Source organism: Tachypleus tridentatus, chromosome 1 (assembly GCF_004210375.1).
Source record: "Tachypleus tridentatus isolate NWPU-2018 chromosome 1, ASM421037v1, whole genome shotgun sequence".
Lineage (NCBI taxonomy): Eukaryota > Metazoa > Arthropoda > Merostomata > Xiphosura > Limulidae > Tachypleus > Tachypleus tridentatus.
In genome coordinates, this window is record NC_134825.1 from 39,638,361 (window position 1) to 39,665,151 (window position 26,791).

The 26,791-nt window shown below is 34.8% G+C and overlaps 1 protein-coding gene across 5 annotated transcripts in view; it reads left to right on the forward strand.

Moving 5' to 3' along the window:
- The window catches only part of LOC143246603 (uncharacterized protein CG5902-like), a 95,199-nt gene that overhangs the window by 58,959 nt on the left and 9,449 nt on the right, over nt 1–26,791 (forward strand). The window contains exon 6 of one of the 5 annotated variants that reach the window (XM_076493621.1): nt 14,383–14,684. The exons of 2 other annotated variants lie outside the window; for them this stretch is intronic. In XM_076493621.1, coding sequence (XP_076349736.1) covers nt 14,383–14,663 — 281 coding nt within the window. In that variant the 3' untranslated portion in view covers nt 14,664–14,684. Of the gene's footprint in view, nt 1–14,382; nt 14,706–26,791 lie in introns of those variants that run through there. 2 more of the 5 variants (XM_076493651.1, XM_076493658.1) reach the window with 2 other exon arrangements.

Sequence of the window (26,791 nt, forward strand, 5' to 3'; positions counted from 1 at the left end):
CACTTACAAAGATGGAATTATGAATCCGACCAATGTTCTAACTTTGACAATTACATCACCACATCCACCTTAATTGCAAAGTATGGCCATACATTTCAAACCTTCTCAGATGTTTCCAGTGTCAGTGGTTTGGTCATTTTAAGACATTGTGTTTCGGTTCTTTGACGTGTGCTCATTGTGATGGCAAGGACTATGATGCCTACGAGTGTGAAATAAACCCTTATTGTTCTAATTGTAGTGGCTCTCACCCCTGTTACGTTCATTTTTCTCCTAGGTGGGTGGAGGTAAAAGAGGGATACCTTAAGTAGATATTCCACACTTTCCAACCACATCGGTTTCCAGCAGGTCTGTGCACGTGCATTGGCAGGTAAGACGTCAAAGCCAGAAGGAATCTTGGATTAAGTTCACAACTAGCATCTCTTTTACCATCAGTTCCAAAGTAATATGGAACAAGATTCGGAAGGTCAGTGGGTTGTATACTTCTGCCCCCTTTCTATCTTACTTTCTGATGGCCAGGAAGTTGATGATGCCACGAGTATTGCCACTACTCTTGAATAAAACTTTTCTTGCATATCTAGCACTTTTGTCTCATACCCCATATTTTAAGCCATTAAGACTCGGGTAGAGCGATCACCTCTTTCCTTTTGGACTGATTTTCATTATGAGTATAATCACTTCTTTAAAGTGGTGGAACTCAAGTTTGGCCCTCATCGGTGTGCCTTATGTCAGTCGGACATGTTGATATTCACTACAAGATGCTGCGCCATCAATCTCCTGCCTGATCTAATTATAAACAAACAGAATAACTACCATCTGATTACTTTGACGTGCTGTCTCTGTAACATCTTGGAAAAATGGTTATGCTTAACTTGATTGGTTTCTTAAATTAAATCTCTTCTTGCCTACGAAGTGTGAGTTCTGATAACAGCGCTGCACCTTGGACCACCAAATTTGACTTGAAACGTCAATCAGTGAACACTTTCACAAGCGAGAACATACTGTTTCTGTATATTTTTACCTTGAAAACGCTTATGATACTACCTGGAGGTATGGCCTCCTGCGAGACCTCTACTTATACGGGTTGTGTGGCCATTTGCCCATTTTAATTAAACATTTTTCTAGTAGACTGGTGGTTCCAGACTGTGTGGGTCTGACACTTTCATGTTCTTTCCCACAAGCACTTAGACTTCCACATGGCTGTGTTTCGAGTTTCACACTTCATTATAAAGATTAATGCCATCAGTGGACAACTCTCCCATACAGTTGCAAACAGTCTCTGTGTTGACGACTTTCACATCTCGTTTCGGTAGCCGAGTATTAGGTTTATTGAGTGGCAGCTACAGACTGCCTTCAATCATTTTCTGAAGAGGGCTACAGCAAACGTTTTTACTGTTTCTCGCTCTGAAACCATTTGTATGCACTTCTGCTGCCAATGGGGTATTCACCTCCATCCTGAGCTCTGCCTCCTAGAAGTTGTGTTTCCCGTGGACCCTGAGGTAAAGTTCTTGGGGCTTATCTTTGACTGTAAACTGACCTTTATTCCACACAGCAAGCAGCTACATTTCAAGTGTACAAGGGCACTGAACATCCTCCATGCCCTCTCTTCCACCTCTTGAGTAACGGATTGGTGCTCTTTGCTAAAATCTTTTGTGCTCTAATTTAATCAAACTGGATTATGGGTCTTTGGTCTATGGTTCTGTCAGGATGTTGGACCCTATTCATTATCAGGGGCTTTCTGCACTTCTTCAGCCCAGAGATTGTACACTGAGTCTCATTAGCCTGCTCAACATTTCTGCCATTTGCAAGTGTATGTGGCAAAACTTCGATCCTTACCACAGCATCCCACATGAGGTTGAGTTTTCCTGCCTCAGTGGGCAATGATTTTTGGGAACAGACAGTCTGCCATTGCCCCTTTTGATTTTCGTATCCAGGCACAGTTGGCTTAATTGTGTGTGTACTTGGATGACGTTGTTGTCTCCACTGGTCAGTCCATCCCACCATGGCTTATTAACATTTCCCCAAATGTAACCTTTCTTGGAGTCATCTGAAGAAAGCAGATACTACTGATTGGAAATACCATCTTATATTCGCCAAACATCTTTCGAACCATCCTTCCATTCCAGTTCATACGAATGGTTCTTAATCAGCTGACTCTTTGGGTTCTGCCATGGTTTGTTGTGGTTCAGTTTCTGTGCTCACTAACGAACTTTTGCTATTTCTCTTGCCTTGGATCACGTAGAAGCTAGGCAGTATACGAACTGTACTATTTATACTGATTCGCTTAACTCTCTAATGTCCCTGGAATGATTTTGCATTAGTTATTGTAGATATTCAAAACTGTCTGACTCATTTCTATTCAGTTCTCCTGTATACCAGGCCACATTAGTATTTGCAGGAACGAGCTTACTGACACCACCGCTAAGTCTTTTCTGCTCTTGTGCTAACATGGTCTTGTCTGCCCTCATACATGGACTATGGTCCTTGTTCAAGACTCAGCTCCACACTAGTTGGAAGTTGTCTTGGAGTGAGCAATGTGATAAGAAGCTTTTCTAGATAAAGCTCTCTATTGGACTTTAGCCGTCTCACTTCCGTAAGAACCAAGAGGAGGAAGTTGTCCAAGCTAGACTACACATTGGTCACAGTTTTTAACTCATCGTTTTCTTTTATCTGGGATTGATACACTGATGTGTGGTCTGTGTCCACCTCTGTTGTGTTTTAAAGTTTTAAGGACCATAGGTCTTTTAATTCTATTTATGTTTTTAATTAAAAAATTGGACTCTGTTTTGTTTTATCATGGTTCCTTTTTATGTATTTCAATTTTAATTTTTTACCGGTTGTATGTCGCATATAGCCTAGTTGCTTTGCACCAACACAGCCAACTAACCAAACAAAAAGTAAAGCCAACATATTGTATCAAGAGAGTTTAGGTTTTGTTAGGTTCACTCTAGATTTTATAATGTCTTTGTTGCATGGAAAAGACAGCTAATTTCACATTTATATAATAAGTTTGGAACATATCTTTAGTAAGCTGTAAGCTATAGATATTTAGTGTTTGTAAATTTGTCATGTTCTGCATGTAGTTAGTGACATCCTTTTAAATCATAATTTGCGTAACCTTAGTTAAGCAGATCTGTCATGACAACTGATACTCATTGTTATGAGTTACGTCTATTTAAAAATAATTGCGCTGATAAGAAATGAACTATTTTGAGATACAAAACTGGTGTGAATATAAAGTTACTTCAGTTACTGGTTCGTATTTTTGGTTATTTCTAAAATGTTTCAAATCCATGTTGCACATAATATTCGTGTTGTTATTACTGACATTACCTATCTCCCTGGAATACATGCAGCAGATTTAGTCCCTATATGCAATATTTATTTCGTTGGCTTTACAGGATGTCTGAAAGGCGTGTGTCGTTCGTCTAGTAGATATTACTGAATACAAGTATAAATATTTTTTTAAAACTTGCTCTACTAGCTGGCATCTTCCTATTAATCTAACTGTTCCCAACATGGAGAAGAAACCGTAGAGTATTTTCAGCAAGACGCGTCATATTACAACATTTGTGAACATTTCACTAAACAACCATGTGGCGTTGTAATGTCTCGATCAATCCTACTATTCGTGGTAAAAGAGTTGGTGTGGACTAGCCAGTGGTGGCGCCAGGATATTTTTGTTGAGGGTGGGGGCTGAGGTAAACTGTGGAGGGGCTTACCAAAATGCCATCAATATGAAATATAGATGGTAAATTATAATAATGTAAATACCAAGGTACATTTCAGAAAAGGCGTGCTATTTTGAACTGCGTTTTAAATGCAGTTTTGGCTCATTTTGGGGAGGCTCAAGCCACCTTTGGCGCCGCTACTGGGACTAGCTGCTTTCCCTCTAGTCTATTATTTCAAATTTGGGAACCGTGAGTAGTTTCGACCAAAATTTAACAAGAAACACTTTTATTGCATGTGTTCCTGCAGGATGGTGTTACTTGCACTTCTTGCTTTAATATAGCGTTATGTTGAGTATGACTGTTATTTTAAATCACATCCAAATATTTTAAAACCCTTTATTAGGTATTTTGGTATGTTAGACATTCTGGCTGTGGAATTCAATTAGCCGAAAAACAATGGAAATTTTGATGTTTTTTTTTTAATTTAACAGACAATGGTCGAGTGACTTGGTTGTACAATGAAAAATAATAACAACAAATGCATTTTAAAACGTGCATAATAAAAGATCAATGAATAGAATGATTTTAAAGACTGATAGGTTTTACTTATTATCGTTAATAAGAAAGTAAGAATCATAATTGTCAGTTTGTGTTTTTTATATCGCACATTAAATTGTTCATATTTTGAGCAACGTGTGGATTACTTTAAAATATTTACTCATTTTACAATTTAAAATTTTTTCTGCATAATATATACATACACACATATAATTTGAGTTATTAAATAAATTTTAATTTGTAGCAACAATCTTAAATTAATACATGTACTTAATACTGTCCCAAGGCAGTTCTAGTTAAAAAAAAAACATCACATTACTATTTAATTTTCTACCCCTTATCATTGATTCTGCCGTAAGTTTGAAGGAAGACTTAGAATGCTAAAAACTGGGGCAACCCGGCATGGCCGGGTGGTTGAGGTCCTCGACTCGTAATCTGAGGGTCACGGGTTCGAATTCCCATCACACCAAACGTGCTCGACTTTTCAGCCGTGGTGGAGCTATAATTTGATAGTCAATCTCACTATTCGTTGGTAAAAGAGCTGGCGGTGGGTGGTGATGACTGCTAAATTAGGGACGACTAGCGCAGATAGCCATCGAGTAGCTTTGTGCGAAATTAAAAAAACAAACGGAACTATTTCGCAGACTAAGTGCATTCATTTCAACTTATATTTTTGTACAAAAGAGAGCTTGCAGCTGTTACGGAGAGCAGATATTTTTATTTTTTCGCGTTTGTTTTTTTCTAGTTGGTGTCAGAGAGAATGAGTATTGTATTATGGCGCTTTGAGATCGGATTCCTTACAAATGTTGAGGAAGTCTTTTAAAAACAAGAGAACCAACACTTATTCGGAAGTGCTGCCACTACTTAATTTGTTCTAGTGCCTGCTGATCGTTTATTCTTTTGACAGAACTTAATGACTTTCTCGACCATGTATTATGCCCAAACATAATAGACTTAGAACATACGGAAACATCTGAAAATGTCTATATTGAAAATATAGAGGTATAAATACATTGTACTCCTGCGTATGGTCCCGGCATGACCAGATGGTTAACGCTCATAATCTGAGCCCCGTCACATCAAATATGTTTACCCTTTCAGTCGTGAGGTAGTTATTGTGTGCGGTCGATCCCACTATTCTTTGGTAAAAGAGTAGCCCAAGTGTTGGCGGTGATGACTAGTTGCCTTTTCTCTGGTCTTGTACTGCTAAATTAGGAATGGCTAACGTATATAGTGATTGTGAAGCTTTGCGTGAAATTAAAAAAAAAAAACAATGACCCTATATTACAATGCAGTAGTTCTATCCTCAGTATAAGCAATCAGTTTTTTTTTTCTATTTCCAGTAATAAAAGGTTTTATGTTCAATTTTACTTTCCATTGTGTTTTGTCTCTTTGATTGATGTGTGACAAATCAATACTCCTGTCCTTCTACTTATTAGATTAACGAGTTTCTTCCTTTGCGGTGGTGAATGAGTGAAAAGTTGTCTTAGCTTTGAATTGCCACAGTAAATACTTTTCTTACATGTAACCTTTGTGTTTTACCAACGTTTGTTCTTAATAATAAACACTGTATGCAGTCTCACTCAGAGCTTGGTAGAGACATATAATTTTTTATAGTAGTTTTAAAATTTACTATATTAAAAACTCGTAAAAACTTTGCTTCTGATATGCTGCCTTCTAGTGACATAAAATATTAAATGCATTTAAAAACTAAATGAAACGTAAAGGAAACGGAAAATAATGAAACCAAAAAATGAGGCAAAAATAATGAAAAATAAAAATATCAAGAGAAATGAGAATTAATTAAGAATATAACGACAAGAAGAAAAGAAAGATGCATATATAGAGAAAAAATATGATATAAAGGTATATTTAAAAATGTTATTACTTGTCACAATAATTTTCATATGATATTCTAAATTATACTGAGACAGGTTACACACGACAGGTACTTTATAGACGTGAAACACTTAGGCTTATATATTTAACAGATTGGGATAAATAAAGTGATGTTTGCAAATAATCATTTTTACATAGTTCAGCAAAACGGAATCTGCCTTAGAATCAAAACAGTAGATGGAGTCAAATTCGCTTCTCTAAATACATAAAATAAAAATAATTGTATTTTAAAATACATAAGTAAATGATATTGTGTTATTAATACTCATCATAATTCTGATGTGTGAATGTATTAAAATACAATTGATAATGCCGGCAATTCATTTACTTAATTCAGTTAACGATATAACTGTTGTTGTGAACAAAATATTTTGTTTATTTGATATTAGTACAAAGCTGCACAATGAGCTATCCTTGCTTTGCCGACCACAAGTATCAAAACCTAGTTTGTAGCGTTTTATATAGCACACATACCGCTGTGCCACTGTAAAGTGATCATGAAATTAAACTGATAATACGAATATCGCTTAGACTATTACTATCTCTGTAATTTCCCAGCTGGTCTGAAGAGTTCTAGCGTTAGCGGAAGGTCTCATCGTATTAGATGAAGCAGATGTAGTGTGGTAGGCACATTATTACATATTCTTCTTTTCTTTCACTCATAAGTTCATGGAACTGCATTAAATGGAATTAACATTCCATGTATATTTGTTGCAGCGAACATACTTATGCATATGTATGTTGTGTGTATATATATATACTTACACATACACACACATATAATCTTGGCCAAAATGTTCGCTGCATACTGTTCTATATTGATGTTGGTGTCTAGATACAGAGAGCAGTTACTGATCACGTGTCAGAGTAGAGTCATACCAAGCCATGTGCCACAAATTATAGGGTATCAATTTGTTCGACTGTCCATACATGATATACAGAGAACGAGTATTGCCATAACAAAAGGGATACAGAATTTTGGAACGTCATCGGGCTACAGGAAACGTTTTCTCAGGAAAATCTAATGGTAGACGTTGATTAACTACTGCCCCAGATAACAATATTGACACGTCGAGTTCTAAAGAATTCTTACAACAGCTTATGATAGAAATAGCATGAACCTATTCCTTCCAGAAGAACTGAAAAGAAGCCTGACAACACAAGGTTATTTTGCAATAATAATTATCTACAAACCGATATGAACAAAAATTTACCACTGTCACCATGCTACTTGGGCAAGACAGTATGCCAACTTACAGTTAGGACACTGGCTACGGGTAATATTTTGAGATAAGACTTGTTTCCGGCTTGTTAAATCTGATGGTAGGATTCGTATTCTTCGTTTGTCTGGAGAACAAATGAGAGAAGAATGTCTTTCCCTCAGGGAACACAAGGGAGATGGTGCAGTACATGTTTAGGCAACTATTTTTCATGGTGGAAAAAAAAACTACGCTTTATATCCTCTAAAGAAACATTAATGGCGTCTCTTACAAGCATCATATGGAAATGATACTTCTGCAGTATACTAGGTGAAGGTTTAGCAATATGTTCAAAGATGACAACACCACTATCTATCTTGACCAAAAAGACGTTGCAAGGTTGTTATCGTAAGCAAAATCTCTGTATTGTAACCTAATTGAAAATTGAATGGGAAAACCTGATATTGGAGCCAAGCTACAATGCCTTCTTGTGACAAGTTGTAATGAAATTATGGTGAGTTACATCAATAACCTCTTTGACATCATGCCATCTTACCTTTCAGAAATATTCAACAGTTGGAGGAAGATCAACCAAGTACTAAATGTTTAATAAGAACGATATAAGGTTACAGAGACGACTTATGAAGAAGTTGACGTTATATTTTGTCATTATACATGTTTTGGTAAGGTATTGTTGTAATAAATGAAATGCTGAATTTAACATCTTTCTACAGGTGTCTGATAAAATTGTTTGATGATCTAATAAATCGTTCATAATGTTCATATAACTTGTCTCATTATACAAATTACAAATGCAGATGTTTAATATAGCATTCAATTCTCAGTTTGACAGCAATATGTGTATTTGTATTCCATCTTAATAGTAATGATCTTATTTGTTACAATATTTGTAAATATTTTAGACAAGACTACATCTAAATAAACTTCTGCCTTATAAATTTTATAAGACAATTAGAACATTACACTTTTGATGCTTATCAAGTAATTTTTGTTTGTTTGCACAGTTACGACAGAAAGTGTTCCTACCCCTGTGTCGTGACTAGTTTTTTCCTCATAACTTAAAAAAGTATCACGATTAGGATAATGAAGTATCACGATTAGGATAATGAAAGTAAAGTATATTATAAATATTATACTAACACACATCTACATACATTTTTATGTTAATTGAACGAAAATAAAATGTTTATAAATAAATAACCAAACATAGGAGGGGCAGAAAGTGTTCGTGCGTCTACTTTAATGGTCAGTTGTGTAGCCTTTCAGGTTAATTACTTGGCGCAATCTCTCCTCATAGCCCTCCATGATCGTTTGACAGTACTCAACTGGAATTTTCTTCCTTTCTTCTTTACAGAAGGTCCTTAACTCTTGCAAGTTTATCGGATGATGCTGATGAACCCTGCTCTTCAACTCATGCCAAACGTGTTTTCAACTTGGTTGAGATCGGATGACTGCGATGGCCACTCCAGAATGCTTATATGGTTCCTCTGCAACCAGGATTGCACGTGTTTCGATATGTGCTTAGGGTCATTACTGTGCTGGAAGATCCAACGACACCCAAGCCGCAAGTTCCAAGCATCATTCTTGATATAAGTGTCTGATATATCAACGTACTCTTCTTTTTTCATGATTCCGTTGACGCGGTAAAGGCTGCCTACACCAGAAGAGCTGTAGGAACCCCATAGCATGATCGGACCACCTCCGTGTTTAACTGTAGGGATGGTGTTTTTTGGAAGATTTCGTTCCCCCTTTTTACGGAAAATATAGCGAACATCATTGTGGCCGAAAAGCTCGATTTTAGTATCGTCTGCCCAAAAAATACTCTTTCAATAGGTAAAGGGTTTATCTACATGCTTTCTTGCATACCTCAATCTTGCTTCTAAATAAACAGTCTTTAAATATGGAGTTCTACGAGGACGGCATGCTTTGAACCCAGAAGAGCGTAACATGTTCGTAACTGTAGAGGTGCTTACTTCAACTCCAGTTTCCCTTACCAGTTTCTATATGTCATTACGTGTTAAACGAGGGTTCCTACTAATTTCTCTGATAACCTTCCTCTTAGTTCTCTCTGGAATTTTGATGGAGCGTCCGGAACGAGGGAGGTTAGCATTTGATCCTGTAAGCTTAAACTTGGCAACAGTAGATTTCTGCTTTGAACAGTAGATTTCGGCACTTTAATTTGTGTAGCAATACCGGAAAGAGACACACGAGACTTGTATTTTACAATAATTTGGTTTTTTAAATTACTGGACAGTTGTTTCCTGTTCGTCATGATGACCAAGCAGATAATGACGGAGACGGCGCTAAATTGCTGGAAGTACATTTTTTGCTGGCTAAATTCCAATAATTATGAACCCAGTTTCTAGTTCTGAAATGGTATAATGTAGTTGTTTCGCCAAACTAAACAAAATTTTGACAGGAATATCAGTTTTTTTTACACGTTCTGAACTGTACGAACATTTTCTGCTCCTCCTATTTTAGTTATTTGTTTATAGACAGTTTATTTGTCGTTTAATTTACCTAAGAATTTATGAATATGTGTGTTAATATAATATATATAACTCACAATACGTCTATTAGCCTAATCGTGATACTTTTTAAGTTATGAACAAAAACCTACTCGGGACGCAGGGGTACGAACACTTTCTGTCGTAACTGTATGCTTTATATTACGAGAAGTAAGCTTGCGTATCTCTTTTCCTATCCTTACTTGATGGAACAAGGTAATAGTCGAAAGTATCAGATTTTCTGTTTCGACTGCTGATTCGGTGTATGACAAGATTTTGTGCTTATGACGTTTTGGTGATTTTTTGTTAGAAACTTCCACTTTAGAAGTTATCCCAACTGCTTAACGTTTGTTTGTTTGTTGATAAATACAAAACTAAACCCGATAGGAAAACCCGATCTGTAGCGTAATGAAAATTAACACTAAGTCACAAGATGGCACAACTAAATGTACCTATTATAATGAAAGCAAGAGCGAGCGAGTTTGCTTTACTTGGATAAGTAGACCACGTTACCAGAGCCAGAACTTGATTCTGCTGAGTAGTGGTTGGTGTGGTTAACTCGTAATTTTCGAGGCGCGATTTTCAATCACGTCGTCGATTGTGCTTGCCCTTTTAGCCGTTGAGGCGATATAACATAACGGTCAATCCCAATTTTTGTTAGTAAAAGAGTAACCCAAAAGTTCGTAGTGGATGATATTGGGTAGCTACTCTAATCTGTGATTTTTACATTAAAGAAAGTTAGCCCAGATGGCCCCTATTAACTCTCCACGAAGTTCCAGAAACGGAGGAACAAATTGTTTAGTCATAAATAGTACCAATATCATTATCATTTTTTAATTGTAAAAAAAAAAATCATTGTAAGGCTGCTTTAAAGATTTGTGTTGTCAAAAAGTAAATTCATAAATTTCTTATTTTGTGACATAAAACTGACTCTTTTTAATGTGAGGTACTTTATGTGTGTTTGCGTCTTTTCGTGATTAATCTGGCCATACGAAAACATGAAACTATTACAGTTACAAATAAAGTAATAATGTCACAATTTACTTCTATAGTTCACGGTATTTGTGTTTTTGTATTTATGGTTTTGTTAACTGTGCTGCTCGAATAGTACTGAAAGTATCCAACAGGATCGTTTTTGTCGAATTTCTAACAGAGTATGGTGTTTCTAACACTTATCAAAGAAAAGGGGAACGTTAATAAACGAATAAAGGACTATGGCTTCCTTATTTATAACAATAAACACTGTCTTCTTCTTTCGCTGCCTTCTTTCTTTGTACTTATATCAGGGAAATATTTAAACCCTAACTCGTTAGTCGACTGTTCACATCTAAGTCGAACAGCTAACTAAGCTAATTTAGTTGCTTTTGATAAGTAACTAGGTTTCGTTTGCAAGCCTCCCTTTCTCCGTATTTAATTTTGGTTTACCGATAAGCTCGAGGGAGGGTAACGGGTTCTAATCTCCGTCACATCAAACATGCTCGCCCTTTCAGCCGTGGGGGCATTATAATGTGACAGTCAGTCCCACTATTCGTTAGTAAAAGAATAGCCTAAGAGTTTGTGGTGAGTGGTGATGACTAGCTGCCTTTCCTCTAGTCTTACACTGCTAAATTAGGGACGGCTAGCGCAGAAAGCCCTCGTGTAACATTAAAAAATCATGTTATAAAATATGAAGTTTAAATTTGGTGTTTATGTAACTTGAAGTGTTTTCTTCTTCTTCTAAAGGAAAAGCATGTATTTTTAATACTCCACGAACAGCTGATGGTTGTTTAATTACAGGTGAATCTGTATGAATTTCATGCATGTTGTAGCTCCTCAAACATTGTCCAAATATTTAATTATGTTTTATATCAAAGTTCTTTTTTTTACTTGTTTCATTTTATCATCAAATGTTTTTATGTTTGCAAGTCTAGCGTTATGTGGAATAAACAGGCTTGTTTATGAAAATGTCCTGAGTAATTAACAAAGCGTTATGATTTATCGTGGAACACTTTACTGACTCTTATTCATTTTAAAATTATTGTTAGACGATGAACGTAAAGAAATGCCCTGCCACCTTTTGATAAGTACTTGCATTTCTGAGAGTACTTTTATACTAAGCAGTATCGTGGATTATTTTGAACTGTAGCTGGTGAACGTGTATCATACCAAACGACTTGGTAACTATCGAAAAATTTGTATACAAGCTTAATGTGTTAAAGGAACTTTGTTTTGTTTTGATATATATAAATGTAACGATATTATTTTACGAATGTTCGTATATATATTTATAAATACAATATTAACTTGTAAGTAGATACCGACTATATTATAGACTCGAAAAAAAACAATATGAAGCCTTTTTAAAGAAATATAAAAAATATATACTTTTGGGTTGTTGTGACATTGAGATACCTTTCAGGTAATTTGATAGAATAAATTTATTCAAATATTGTATTTTCTAGATGATGTTATTATGAGATTAGCTTTCGTTTTGTTTTCTTAATATTCCCAGCTACGAGTTAATAAAGTATATATTATTATTTCATTAATACGTTCCCTTTCAATGTATGAGGAAGAGTTGACCTGAACAGCGACACAGGGGTGTCAGGGTTCAGATTAAACGTCATCTTCCGGGGTTTCAATGTATTTCCTGTGTGTTCTATCCGCATATAACTGGCGATCTACCAGACCAACTCACTAAATTTAATATAAGAATGTACTTTTAGTGACATGAAAGTCGGTGTTTGAATCTGACCTTCTCTGTCGCTCCTGGATTCCCTATATTTACTCCGTGTGTTAACTGGGTAAGTCAGCTAGTCTCACTAATACCATTACGATAACACTGAAAGTATGTCTTAGTTGTGGTTTCATTTGATTTCCTAACTATATGTTTTAAACACAATACAAGCACTGGTTTATAAGAGACAATATAAAAACACGTCAATGGGCTCAAAATATTGCCTCAAACAAATGTTCATAAAAAACGTTTTGTTTGAGTTGATACAGCATGAAATAAGTGGTTAAAAAAAACAACACTTTGAACGACAAAAGTACAGGTCATCTTTTGTCATTAAGCCAGATAATGCTTAGTATGTAGGGTTGAGCCGAGAAAAAAGTCTGCCACATTCAGTCTATTACACTATGATGCGTGCAAAGCGCTGTAATTGAAGTATAGTCTTATTTGAGAACCTATTTGCCATTATCGAGTGTTTCACAGCTTGTGAGTCTCCATATGTCATTGAAAAGTGTTACTGAAGTAAATAATTAGAAACTAGCTATAGAGCCAAAGTGTTCAGCTTGGTTTTTTTTTCTTCCAAGATAGTCAAAGACAGAGTGAAGTTTTTGCAATAGCTCTAGAACGAAAAAAAAAATAAAATTTCAAGAGCACTTAAGAACAGGTTACTACTAAACATGGTAGTGCTTAGGGATGAGCCGAGATAAAATAACACTATATTCAATCGATTATTCTATGATACTTACGAGTAACTGATAAAATTGAGTTATAGCCTTATTTACGCATCTAATTTGACAGCTTGTATAACAGTTATTATTTTGTTCTTTTATTACACACATTTTTGCGGATAAATAATAAAAAGGAAAAACTACTACTTACCAGTGGGTTCAGTTATGACAATATATTATTTCCGTGTTTCATAAATAACAGTTTCATTTCCGGTGACAAGATAACAGCACAAATTTTCTGATAATAAAGATCATTTGTGACTTTTCATTGCACAAACATGATATCTGCTAAAACAGTTTCAGCAAAAATAAATAAATATAGATCAACTTATATAGATATATAACTGAGAGGTCTGGTGACTAAGTGCTAACTGTTAGCTAAAAAAAGTAAAAATAAGTAGGTAGGAAAAGAAGGTTGTTGAGTCTTACAACATATTTAATAACAGTACACCAAATAAATAAATTGTATAATAAGCAAATATGGAAATTAACAGAAAATTAGAGCCAAAACATTCTCTTTCATGAAATTTTGTAATATCAGACATACATGCAAACACGAAATACACATAATATTAGGTTCTTTAAACCTATATACTATTATTGTCCATGTTTCCCGCTAGTACAGCAATAAGTCTACGGATTTACAACATTAAACTCAGAGGTTCGATTACTCTGAATGGACTCAAAAGATAGCGCAAGGTAGCTTTGCTAAATGAAAACACACACACGCACACACATTATTGTCCATGATTTCTTCATTATGTTAGTAGTGACATCTTATTGGTAAATATCTAAAATGAATCGCACAAGATATTGGAGGTATTCACTTGTTTAAGCCAACGATTATCTTATAATGGAAAGAATATTTCTTACAGATTCACTTAGACATGTTTTACGTCTTATTTTTTTTCTTTAGGAACCATTAATTACTACAGATATTTTCTGAACGTTTTGTTTTTACACTTCACACTTATGATCCCAGTTGCTATTCTAAAATTTATGCAGTTTGTTTTTAATATACGGGTTTTCACAATTATTTAATTCTGACACAAAGTAGGTCAAGTATCTAACATGTTTTGGTTTCTTTAGGAGAAATACCCAGCGGGCTGAGCTGGGGTCGATGGTTACCTAGTACCAAGCCACCGAGGCCAAGCCGAGATACATTCTGCTACGAACAAATATCACTCAGTTGTAACACGTGCAGCAACAGATGTCCTTTTAATGTTACAGAAAGGTACGTACGTGAGAACAAAATAGTGAAGGTTACTCGCAACCCGTGGCAAAACGGGGATTTTTCTACGTTAAAAAGACAAAGAGATATAAATCTCTCTTTCCGTCCTTGTTTTGAATCCAGTTATGTAAATATCTGAGACTTTTTGTGCCAACTAACAATAATAATTTGTACAAGCTAAAAATAACAAAACTCAAACCAACTTTAAAACCTCTATTATTACCTTTAAGAATAGTAACAAATAAAAATAAATAAACGAGTATATTTTATTGCCTTTCACTTGAAATTTCGACAACACAAATTTTCTTGTTAACACATTTTTAAACAGATTTAACCAATGGTACTCTTCTTTGTCAGAACATCAATGAAGCGTTCTTAGCACATTATCTACAAGTTAACTGCACTTTTGGACCATTCAATAGATTTAGTTAGTGGTACTCACCTCTGTCAGGATCCAAATTTTCAGTGTATGGAGTGTCACTGTTATGTTATTTGCAAGTTAACGGCGCCTACTCATGCGTTATTGAAAGTAACCTTCCACAAAATACGTACAAATAAATCAGTAACTAGTGAAGCTTGGTACAAGTTTTCAAAAGAAAAAAAAAGCAGGTTTTCACTTGAAGCACCAAAAGTAGAACTGGTATTGAGTACCGGTAGAATTTCATCCCTAGATTAAACCGTTTATTTACTTTCAATACGATCTTCTTTATGTCAAAATACACAAAATTATGCATATAATTTTCACATTTAGGCACAAAACGTTTACAACTGATCCATTAAAATAAACACAATTTATAACCTGAGTTATTTCAAAAGATGGCCCGGCGTGGCCAAGGGTGTTAAGGCGTTCGACTCGTAATCTGACGGTCACGGGTTCGAATCCCGGTCGCACCAAATATGCTCTCCCTCCCAGCTGTGGGAGCGTCATAATGTGATGGTCAATCCCACTATTCGTTGGTAAACGAGTAGCCCAAGAGTTGGCAGTGGGTGGTAATGACTAGCTGCCTTCCCTCTAGTCTTACACTGCTAAATTAGGGACGGCTAGCGCAGATAGCCCTGGAGTAACTTTGCGCGAAATTGAAAACAAACAAACAAACAATTTCAAAAGATGACACTTTCTTCATCAAGGGTAAACTGGGACTTGAAACCTGAATGACGAAAGGTACTCCTTTTGAAAGCGCTATGATTTTTTTATTTATTTTTGTCTTTAATTTATTTTGTTATCCTTCGTGATCTCCTAACAAATGGAATGTTTCTGCTTATAACCTAAATTTCTATCGATTACAAAACTGTTTTATGGAAAAATATTCAATAAAATGATGTTGTGTTAACTTAAACACATGTATGTTCCATATTTCACGTTTTGATCACAATTAAATCCTCTAGCTTCCGATAAACTTAAACTAATTTTACTTTTTAACCGAGAATGGGCGACATTTAGAACAGTTCGGACTTTGTTTTTTTTTTGTTAAGTACAAATTTTTAACTCATAGATCTCTTGACCAATTTGGAATCTAATTACAGTTTCGGATTTAGGAGGTCTAATCCTCTTGACTCATGTATTTGACCAAGCCCAAGGTCTCATAGTTTAATTTGTTCTAATGTAGCCTAAAATAATTTCAGTTTAAGGGTGTGTTGGTAGAGGTTCTAATGAGTAATAAAATCGAACTGGGTATACGCGCGCCCCAAGCTTGGTATTGCCAGCGCACAAAAATGTTGCAATTAGAAAGGGAAATCATGTGTAAGAAATTTCTACCACGGCTATTGAAGATTCTCCTCTTGTTTGTAGTACTAACGTGAATTCAAAATATAACGCTGTTTAATTGTCTTAACAGCTCAATATTTTTATATTTATGAATGTTTAAATAAAATATATTTTAATATTATCTTTCGACAGTTTTATTATCGTTAGAATGAAGTTCGCCAGTTCGTTTGTTGGTTTCTAAATTTCGCGCAAAGCTACACGAGGGTTATCTACGCTAGCCGTCCCTGATTTAGTAGTGTAAGACTAGAGGGAAGGCAGCTAGCCTTCCCTACCCATCGTTAACTCTTGAGCTACTCTTTTATCAACGGATAGTGGGATTGACAGTCATATTATAACGCTCCCACGGCTGAAAGAGCGAGCATGTTTGGTGTGAAGGGGATTGAAACCCGCGACCCTCAGATTACGAGTCGAGTGCCTCATCCACCTGGCCAGACCGGGCCTTGGCCAGTTCGTAACTGATTCAAAAGACATCTCCAAGATTAAGTATAAGGTTTGGTTGACTTTTTATCATAGACAATAAGCGTTGTTTATTTTGTAGGAAGTATGGGTGGTTTATCAAATAATTTAAACACATTGTTAGGTACTACAAACATAATATTCTAGGAAATAAGAGTTACTTCGAAAGGAGTTAAAAGTCACCAAACACAGACATTAATTGAGGCTGTTAGAAATCAGTAGATGACAATAAACCAAAACAGACGGTATTCTAAGAATGAGTCACAAGGTCAAACTATACCAAAGAAATAATAAAGAGCTAGTCAATTAGCTGGACATAAGAACCGAAGTTCAGCTAAGAATATTCCACATGCTCAAGAAGCTCATGATTCAAAGAAACCAGTCCACCAGTTAATGGATTCATCGGTGATACCCTTGAAATAAGTGAATCATTGTTCAATCTGGTAATGAACTGTTGAAATTTGTCAACAGACATGAAGAAAGCTGAAGTGATGCGAACAGTAAGTAGTTATAAAGTTCCAACAAGAGGAAGGCTGGACGTCATCTTAACTGTGGGAAGATTCTCTAGAATGTATGATATGTGGGTAACTACACCATGAATAGGAAGTTTCCGTGCACTACACGATAACCACAATATCAGACGTTGAACCTGGAATGGCAACAAGTAAGGCAATGGTTATATCACAGAGACGTAAAATATTTTTACCACAACTTATTAGAGACTAATTGAGAACTGTGTTACTGTTGCAAAAACTATTAACATTTGCCGGTTTTATGTTTCACAGTCTTAATATATAATAATAGCAAATAATACACATGAAAATGGAGCTAAAGTATTATTCTCATCACAAGAATTTTGTATTTAAGAAAAATCACAATAATGTATTATCACGTGCATTGCTCGTTTCAACAATATAATCCTCTTTCCTCTCGTTTTAAAAATATTTTCGAATCCCCGTCCCAACAAACATGTTCGCCCTTTCAGCCGTGGGTACGTCATAATGTGATGGTCAATCTTACTATTTGTTGGTAAAAGAGTAGTCGAAGAGTTGACGGTGAGTGGCGATGACTAGCTGCCTTCCCTCTAGTCTTACACTGTTAAATTAGGGAGGGCTAGTGCACATAGACCTCCAGTAGCTTTACGCAAGATTCAAAACAAACTGGTTGTTCTCGATCACAAAGCTACTGAATGGGTTGTCCGTGCTTTCCCGAGTGCAGGTGGTCATAGTTACATAGTACACGCCCCCCGCTAGTACAGCGGTATGTCTCCGGATTTACAACGCTAAAATCAGGGGTTCGATTCCCCTCGGTGGGCTGAGCAGATAGCCCTATGTGGCTTTGCTATAAGAAAAACAAACACATACATAGTACACTACTTTGTAACTGTGTGTGTAAGATAGGTGCACGCACGTAAACGTAATTGCTACAACAAGCAGCGCTATCTCGATTCGGATCACATTCATGTTTCCTTGTTTATCGTATATCAATTTTATTCTCTTATTGCAAAGCTATTAATAAAGAAAGGACTAACCCAAGTCCAGATTTATGTGATGAATGTTATAAGCACGTACATACACATACTCTAACATTGAAGAGGGGTATTTTATGTTTTACCCACTTTAATAGATACATAAAAGAACAAAGAAACAAAAACTTAACATGAAAAACTAGATGGCCTTGTCTACGGTGCCGTGCTACAAAGCAACATGAAGTACAAACGCGGATGAAAGAAATACTACACCACTGTTCAAGCTCACTTCAGAATACTTAACATACGTTTCCAATCATCACCATGATGGACTGGGAACATTATACACTTCGATGATGATTCAGTTTGGTTGTGGTTTGTTTCAAATTTAGCACAAAGCTACACGAAGGCCATTTGGCAGTTGATACTTTGAAGGGAAGGTACCTAGTCAACATTATCTATCGTCAACGCTCGGGCTACTCTTTTACTAACGAATTGTGGGATTGACCTTCACTTTATAATGCCTCAAGGATGAAAGGGCGAGCATATTTGGTGAGACAAGGATTCAAATTCACCACTTTACGGCTGTGACTCAAGCACCCTAATTACCAGGTTACTTGATGATTCAAAACAAGTGATCAAATCATATTACTTTACAGAATGTCATACCTAAATCTATGTTCTGCGGAATAAATACAAATTACACATACACGAAATAAAAGGTTTTTGAATATCTAATGTAAACATCTTATATTAATATATATATGTTAAATTCTGAAATTTTAGAATATTTAATCTATCAAAGTATTGAATGGCTAGATAACTAATTTTCTAACATTTGGACTTAATAAATCGTACGTCTTATAATGATTTGTTCCATTAGCTTGCTGTTGCTTATTCGTACTCTATGGGATTGTCCTCAGAAGTTGCATAGTTGCACTGATGACACTTATAATTCTGATATTCAGTTTCAACAACGATAGTGTTTCTACGTATTCACTTGTGGTTATGGGTAACACAGTAGAGTCAGTTATGGACAGACCTTGGATAGGGTCGTAGTTTTGGCTATGATTGTTATTAATCTGAAGCACTTGGTTGCAATAGAATGTTTGTTAAGATAAAAATCTTATAATGGTACAAAGAAATGGTTTTGTAATATTTTTCTAAGGATACTAAGAAACTATACAATATATTTTTCTTTAAATTATATCAAAACACTTTAGCTTATATGAAATAGAAATAAATTCAAAAACAAATACGTAACTTTTATCTTCGAAGTAACTTATTCCTATATTTATCAGGCCGCCACTTTTTTAACGAAATAAGACACACTAATTTTAATACACTCCTCTAATTAGACGATTGTTCTGCGCTAGCCGTCCCAAATTTAACATTGCAAGGCTAGAGGGAAGGCAGCCAGTCATCACCACCTACCGCCGCCAACTCTTGGGCTACTCTTTTCCCAACAAACTACCGGCTTGACCGTCACATTATGACGCACTCACGACTGAAAGAGCGAGCATTATTGGTCTGAAGGGGATTCGAGCTCGCGACCCTCAATTTGCGAGGCGAATACCCTAACAACCTAGCCATGCCGGGCCTAGTTTCGTGTAAACGTGCCATGTAACTTTTGAGATTTCATAAAACTGTAACATCGTAACAACATATTGTAATAAACGAGGAAACAAACGATAATAAATAAGAAAGGACAAAATTAATCTGTTCGAAGATTTTGCTGCTACAGGAACTTTATAAGTAAAATTATAGAATAGGGAAAAATATTAAATACAAACTTTATATAACATACTAGATTAAGGATTAACAAAATACCAGCTTGGATTAATGTGAAAATAAATTCATGACGGATTATCTTAAAACTGATTAATTATACAATTTAACGAACACAGCTGATACAAAAACTGACAGAAATACGCATCATGACAGAACACATGGGACGTGTTGATATACTTTTAGATTAAAGTTGTATTTTAGCTTGTGAAAGTTACTGATAACAATTCTTTCTTGACAGAAATAAAATTTCTGTCTGCGGTAGAATACTAGTTTATCGAAAGTCCTTTGATTGTGAACTTCGTGTTGTATTAACGAACTTAATGACATGTTTTGTGTCATTTTTTGCACAAAATCCAAATGCAATATCTTAGAGTGATTTGATGTACGACTAAATATTTAGAGATTTAAGAACATCTGTATTCTGGTGATTTATAGTGAAATATTGTAAATTTAAACATATTAATGGGTAATTAATTCGCACGTGCATCACACAGATCAAAGAATTTCGAGGTACTAATAATCTGGTATTGAAATATTTTCCTACTGAAAAATAGTTGTTGGACCTATTGATAGGAAATTAATAACATTACAGATACTTGATAATGTTTCTTATGTGAATTGTTTGTGCAGATTTTAATAAGCCGTTCTTTTTCCATCTGATGCACGAAGTGAATAAAATGTGTTCAAATTTTTGCTTCTGTTTTAATCTACTTTTTTAAAAATAAATTTTCGATTTTAAGGTAAAAATTCAAATGCTTATTCGGTACGAAATTAAATCGATCACAAAGTATAAATCATTTAGTTTTTGGAAGCTTGCTGTTATGAAAAAAGAAAATTATGACTCATTTAGTTCCATAGTCGAGTTATTACAAACATTTCTAACATACCAAAACTCACAGAATAAGTTATCAGTAATAACTGAATTCAAATTATAACTTTTCTCTACGCGTTTTTAACGTGGAACTGTAGTAGAACTTCATGATAAAATGTATTTGTTGAAGTTATGTGAAAAACAAATGACAAAAACATGGTTCACGGATTGAATGAGACTTCGACAACAGGGAGCTCAGAAATGGTCAAATAATCAGATATTTCGAAAATAAAAGTGTTATGTGAAATACCTAGAGACTACACATCCTGGCGTAAATCTTTCGCAGCATTTTGCATAACTTGCATCGTGTACGTAATTGTAATAATACTCAATACCACATATCATATCTGTTTCTGATGGAGTTTAGGAGAGTAAATGTTCAATGCAAAAGAAAGTTTCTTTGTTATCTTACGACTGTGCGTGAGTAATATATGTCAGTGTTAAACACCACTGTATCTTATGTAACTTATGAAAGTTGGCTTTAATAGCTTTGTTCATTTTCTTTCTTTCTTTTTGTCTTTCTTCTGGAATCTAACTTTTAAATATCCTGAATCGAATCTTTCACAGAAATTGTTTTTTTTTTGTTTTTTCTGAGGATTTAGAGCATCGTAAAATTTGCAATAAAACCTGGATACCACTAAGTGGATGTTCAGTTCCGGCAATTCTGTAGGACAACACATAATGTTATCTTCTTATAGTAGAGTACACAACGTTCTTGTGTAGAAATACTTACAACTGTTTTATTAATATTCTTTTATTTTTCCATTTGCTTGTTTTGACTGGAGAACTTTATAATAACAATAACCTGAACATCAAGCTTCAGGTTTGTGAAATAACAGTAATTTTAAACTCACTACAGCTCGGTTCTACCACATACTGTTATTAATGTTATGATGTATTATTTTAATTCTCATTTCTTATGTTCGAAATATTTTCTTGTTTCAGCACACATACATACATAGATATATGCCATGCACGTTTCTTTGGTATCAGTTAACTGATTTTGTTAAATTAGTTAAAGAATAGAAAAAAATATTGCACTAGCTAACAATATGAAGAGCATGCCTTTACAAATTGATCTCTTATTTTCAAACATAACTTGGTCATAAGCTAAATCCTCAGGGGAACAATTGAATTGGAGTTCTGTTTTTCTCTGTGTATGTTTTTTTTTTTTTTTTTTTTAGACATAGCCTAATAACAAGCTAAATCCACGGGAAAACAGTCACAATGAACCCCTGGCTTAAAAACATATCCTAACCATAAGCTAGATCTACTGGAAAGCAATGAGTGACAGTGAAGAAGAAGACATCACGATCAACATGCAATATTTATCATTAAGCATGATGGGGGGACAAATACAACCGTGAGTTGTGACTCAGCCAATGGTGTTTGAAATACGCACAAAAATGACGGCACCCTGACTACTGATAGGTACAAGCCGGTTCTTATCAGTATTGTTATTTAATCGAGAACAAATCATTTTGAGAAAGTATTCATCTTGCGCAAGACAGTTATACCAGTAGTATAATAAATCTAGTTAAACAATATTAAAAAAGAAAAAGACACCGATGAAACAAATGCAACCATGGCTTAGTCTGCATAAATTCCCGATATGAATATAATTAAAGCTGTGTGTGCTTATAACGAGACTGAGAAGGTCAAAATGCAATCAAACAGCTTCACTGATCATTAACATGTAGATAATAATACAGAAATATGGAACAATATTTCACAATCATGTATTAATAACCTTTTGGTAGCACAAAATAAGGTTTAAACAAATACAAAATACTAAGCAATTGCAATGCACAAAACATTAACTTTCATTTATTTTTGTATTATACAAACAAAAACTGACCATTTTGTGGTAATTACTCATATTTTGGCTACTGTATGTGTATGATCTGTGTGTTCCATAATTATTTCCAAGATTTTATATCGAACATTTACTGACCACTCTTGGTCATATTTCATTTTCTCCTTAGGCACAGATTTTTAATTAGTCCTGTTTTATCAAAAGGAAAGTAACCATTGGATCATTATTTTAAGTTGTTTATAAAGAGAAGACATAGAAACGTAGTTACTGAATATATGTACTTCTGTAGTGTCTACGAAGGTTTTCTGCTTCAAGAATAAATAAAACCATATGCCCTTTTGTGTTGTAGACTACAGAATGAATAATTGTTCTCGTTATTCATGTTATGTGCATGTTATATTTACGCCACCGTAGTTCAAATTGCATCGTTAAGCGCTTTTTACGTGAGGTAATTTGGTGTCTATTGAGTAACTGACAGACAACATATTACTGTGTAATGGTGCGAGTGGTTAAAGCAGGTGACCCCTCAGGCAACTACTTATCTTCTTTCGGGGAAATAAAATAATGCTTGGATGTCTTGCACAGTGCTTAGTTGAGAATCATGAAGGCAAAATAAAATGCACTTTATGATATAAGCAGCAATAAGATATATATATATATTTATTTAAAATTGTAATTATGTAATAGTGACTCTTCCCTTAATATATTCGAATTTTTTTTGCAAACTATAAAAATATAAAATGGCTTACCTTTAATAACTCGTAGTCTCTAACTATTTCATAACCACAACATAATTTCGTGAAATCATTATTTTATTTCCTCTATTGTGTGTTTTAACTATTTGTGTTGTTGCTCTGGAAAGGCGCCCGCCAAAAGCTGTGTTGCTACTATAACATAAAGTTTTGTTTGTTCATTTGTTTTGAATTTTGCACAAAGCTACACGAGGGCTATTTACGCTAACCGTTCCTAATTTAGCAGTGTAAGACTAGGAGGAAGGCAACTAGTTATCACCACATATCGTCAACTCTCGGGCTATTCTTTTACCAAGGAATGGTGAGATTGACCATAACATTATAACATCTCCATGGCTGAAGGGTCGAGCATTTAATTGAAAGACAAATTTATTGCTGTTTTAGTTGTGAAGCCGTCCTAGGTCTTTCCACAGCTAAGTATACAGGATATGGATGAATACCTTGAATACCAGTTTATGGATGATGAAAAGTTACTAGATAAAACAGAAGTGTATAAATTTTGAGGCACACTGAGCAAAAAAAACTTGTGCAGGACAACACGTGTTTTTTACTTTGAAGAAAGTGGTACGGCCGTATATCTACGGACTTATACTGCCATAAACTCGTGACGAGCAGAGCACAGATAGCCCTTTGTATAGCTTTGTGATTAATAACAAGCAACCAGAGAATCGAGTGAAAGGCATTTTAAATGGCGAGAAAGATCGTAACATAGAAGAGGACTGATTCAGAGCATGACACTATATAATAAATTTAAATACAAGCTCAGCAATATAAGTCCACTATAAATAAAAAAAACATTAAAAACAAGAATAATTTCAGTGTTATAAGTGCAAATAAATGTCTGAATTTCCCCAGAATGCAAAAAAGTGCACTTTTTTTTTGTCTTCAAAATTTGTTGGTGGATGTTCCCCCACCCCCAAAAAAAAAGTCTCCCGATTTTGTGCACCTTTCAATGTTGACAGATTAGTTTCTGATAGAAACTTATTTGGCCTGGCATGGCCGAGTGCGTAAGGCGTGCGACTCGTAATCCGAGGGTCGCGGGTTTGTGCCCGCGTCGCGCTAAACATGCTCGCCCTCCCCAGCCGTGGGGGCGTTATAATGTGACGGTCAATCCCACTATTCGTTGGTACAAGAGTAGTCCAAGAGTTGGCGATGGTTGGTGATGACTAGCTGCCTTCCCTCTAGTCTTACACTGCTAAATTAGAGACGGCTACTGCAGATAGCCCTCGAGTGGCTTTGCGCGAAATTAAAAAACAAACAAACAAATAAACAAATGTAAAAAACTCCTGGAAGTATTGAACTTTTCTGTTCGTTTCTTGTTTAAACAACCATCGTGGAATAAATAGGAAGTTTAAAAACCATAATCGGTTCCCTGATTTCTTCACTTAATCCTCTTATATTCCTACTGAAAAAAAATGATTGAAATATTTAAAAACTAAATGTTATTGTTGCAAACGTTATCTGTGTTTCTATAAAAATGACGGCAGTTTATTGCGCATGTCTTTAAGTAAAGCACTATTAATGTAGTTCAAGAAACAGGTTTAATTGTTATGTTTAAAAACAATTAAACTTTAAAAAAATTGATTTGATCATTCAAATCAAGAATTTCTCGAAACATTCAAAATCACTGATCTCTTGAACACATTATTCAATACTTCTGTGATTAAGCAAAGCTTCTGTTTTGTTACACATTCTCTCTCTCTGTTGGGTGAATTAATTAAATGATACTATACTGAGTGCTGAGTACTTTCTTAGCTCCTCTTAGTGATACTAAACAAAACAACTGTTGTTGTTCCATGTTGATGAATTTAATCAGTAATCTAACAAACTGATCTCATGTATACTGAAACTAAACTATTGGTATGTTCAACTCAACCAAATTTGCTTTTGATCAGTGACTTTTCTACGATGAACATGTTTTATAAACCACATAAGGATTCGTTTGTTTTAATATTTTTAAACCAGAATTGTTTGTTATGTACTTTTATATAAACAAGAACTACCAATCACAGTGTAAATTCTGTGTTTATTTGTTTGTTTTTTTAACATAAAAACTATAAATTAGAATTACATGCAATTACGTATCATATCTCAAGAAACTCACTTCAGCGTGCTAGTTCTCTGGTCCTTTCTATTCAAATATACTAAAAACGTGTGAATTATTGTATGTGGATTACATTGAACAGCTTTCTCTTAATTATAACTACACTATAACGACCTGACTTCTCCAAGCCCGTTCCCTTGGCTATGGTTTCGCTAGATAGTAGATAAGAGACAGTGAGAATATAGAAGATAAGAGACAATGGGAATATAGTAGATAAGAGACAGTGGGAATATAGTAGATAAGAGACAGTGGGAATCTCGTTAATCCATTCATGCGCGTCACTAATTATACGACGAGACATTTGGCTACCTAAAGAAAGTTATAAGGTAAGAGAATCGGGTCTACTTGAGTTACTTACATATTAAGTAAAGGAGTAAAAAAAATACGTCTTCATCCTGTATCACACCGATTAGACACCTTAAAATATTTAGAAAAAACAAGTTCATGGTATTATAGAACTTTGGTTAACTTTTATCAGTGCGTCACGGTATAATTTAAATGGTTAAAGCTATTAGCATCAGTTAAGTAAATTATGAAAGTATTTAAAAATAAGAGATAGCAGTGAAATATGATTAGTTTTCTCTTGTTAACTCGCCAGTTTTCAAATAACAATAGAAAGCTAGCGCTGTATTAAAAGTATTATGTATTATTAAATATGCAACAGTTCCTAAAATTGTCGTCTTGATGCAATGAGTTTTTTTAGTCTGAAAAATGGAAGTTCACACATTTTGACTTATTTTAAGATGCACTGAGCTACTGTATATTATAAGTAAATCACGAAAGCGAAGTTTTTGGCACAACAAAAGATGAACCTTGTTTGTTATTTCAGCCGACTAGTTTCTGTGACACAAATTAAGCCTCGTTTTAATTACTTCTGAGCCTCAAGCTAAAATATGCGATATCATACTGTTTATTTCAACATCAATATATCTAATATTTGATTTTGTAGGTAAGACTTATGAAGATTGAAACTTATTTAAACCTCGACAGTGACTGTTTAATCGAAACTAGACGCTTGAATCAACTAATAAAGTTTATCATTTATTGCGTCATAAAACAACGATTCTTAATTTTCACACTTTATAAATCTTAAATGCAAAAACAAATATTTATTGGACACATTAACGTTAAAATTAAATTAATAAAAAATACAGTTTCTTCTTGAATGTCCAAATGTAAACTCATTTACAAACAGAAATAAGTTTCTTGTTTTGTTTGTTTTTGGAATTTCGCGCAAGAGTAGA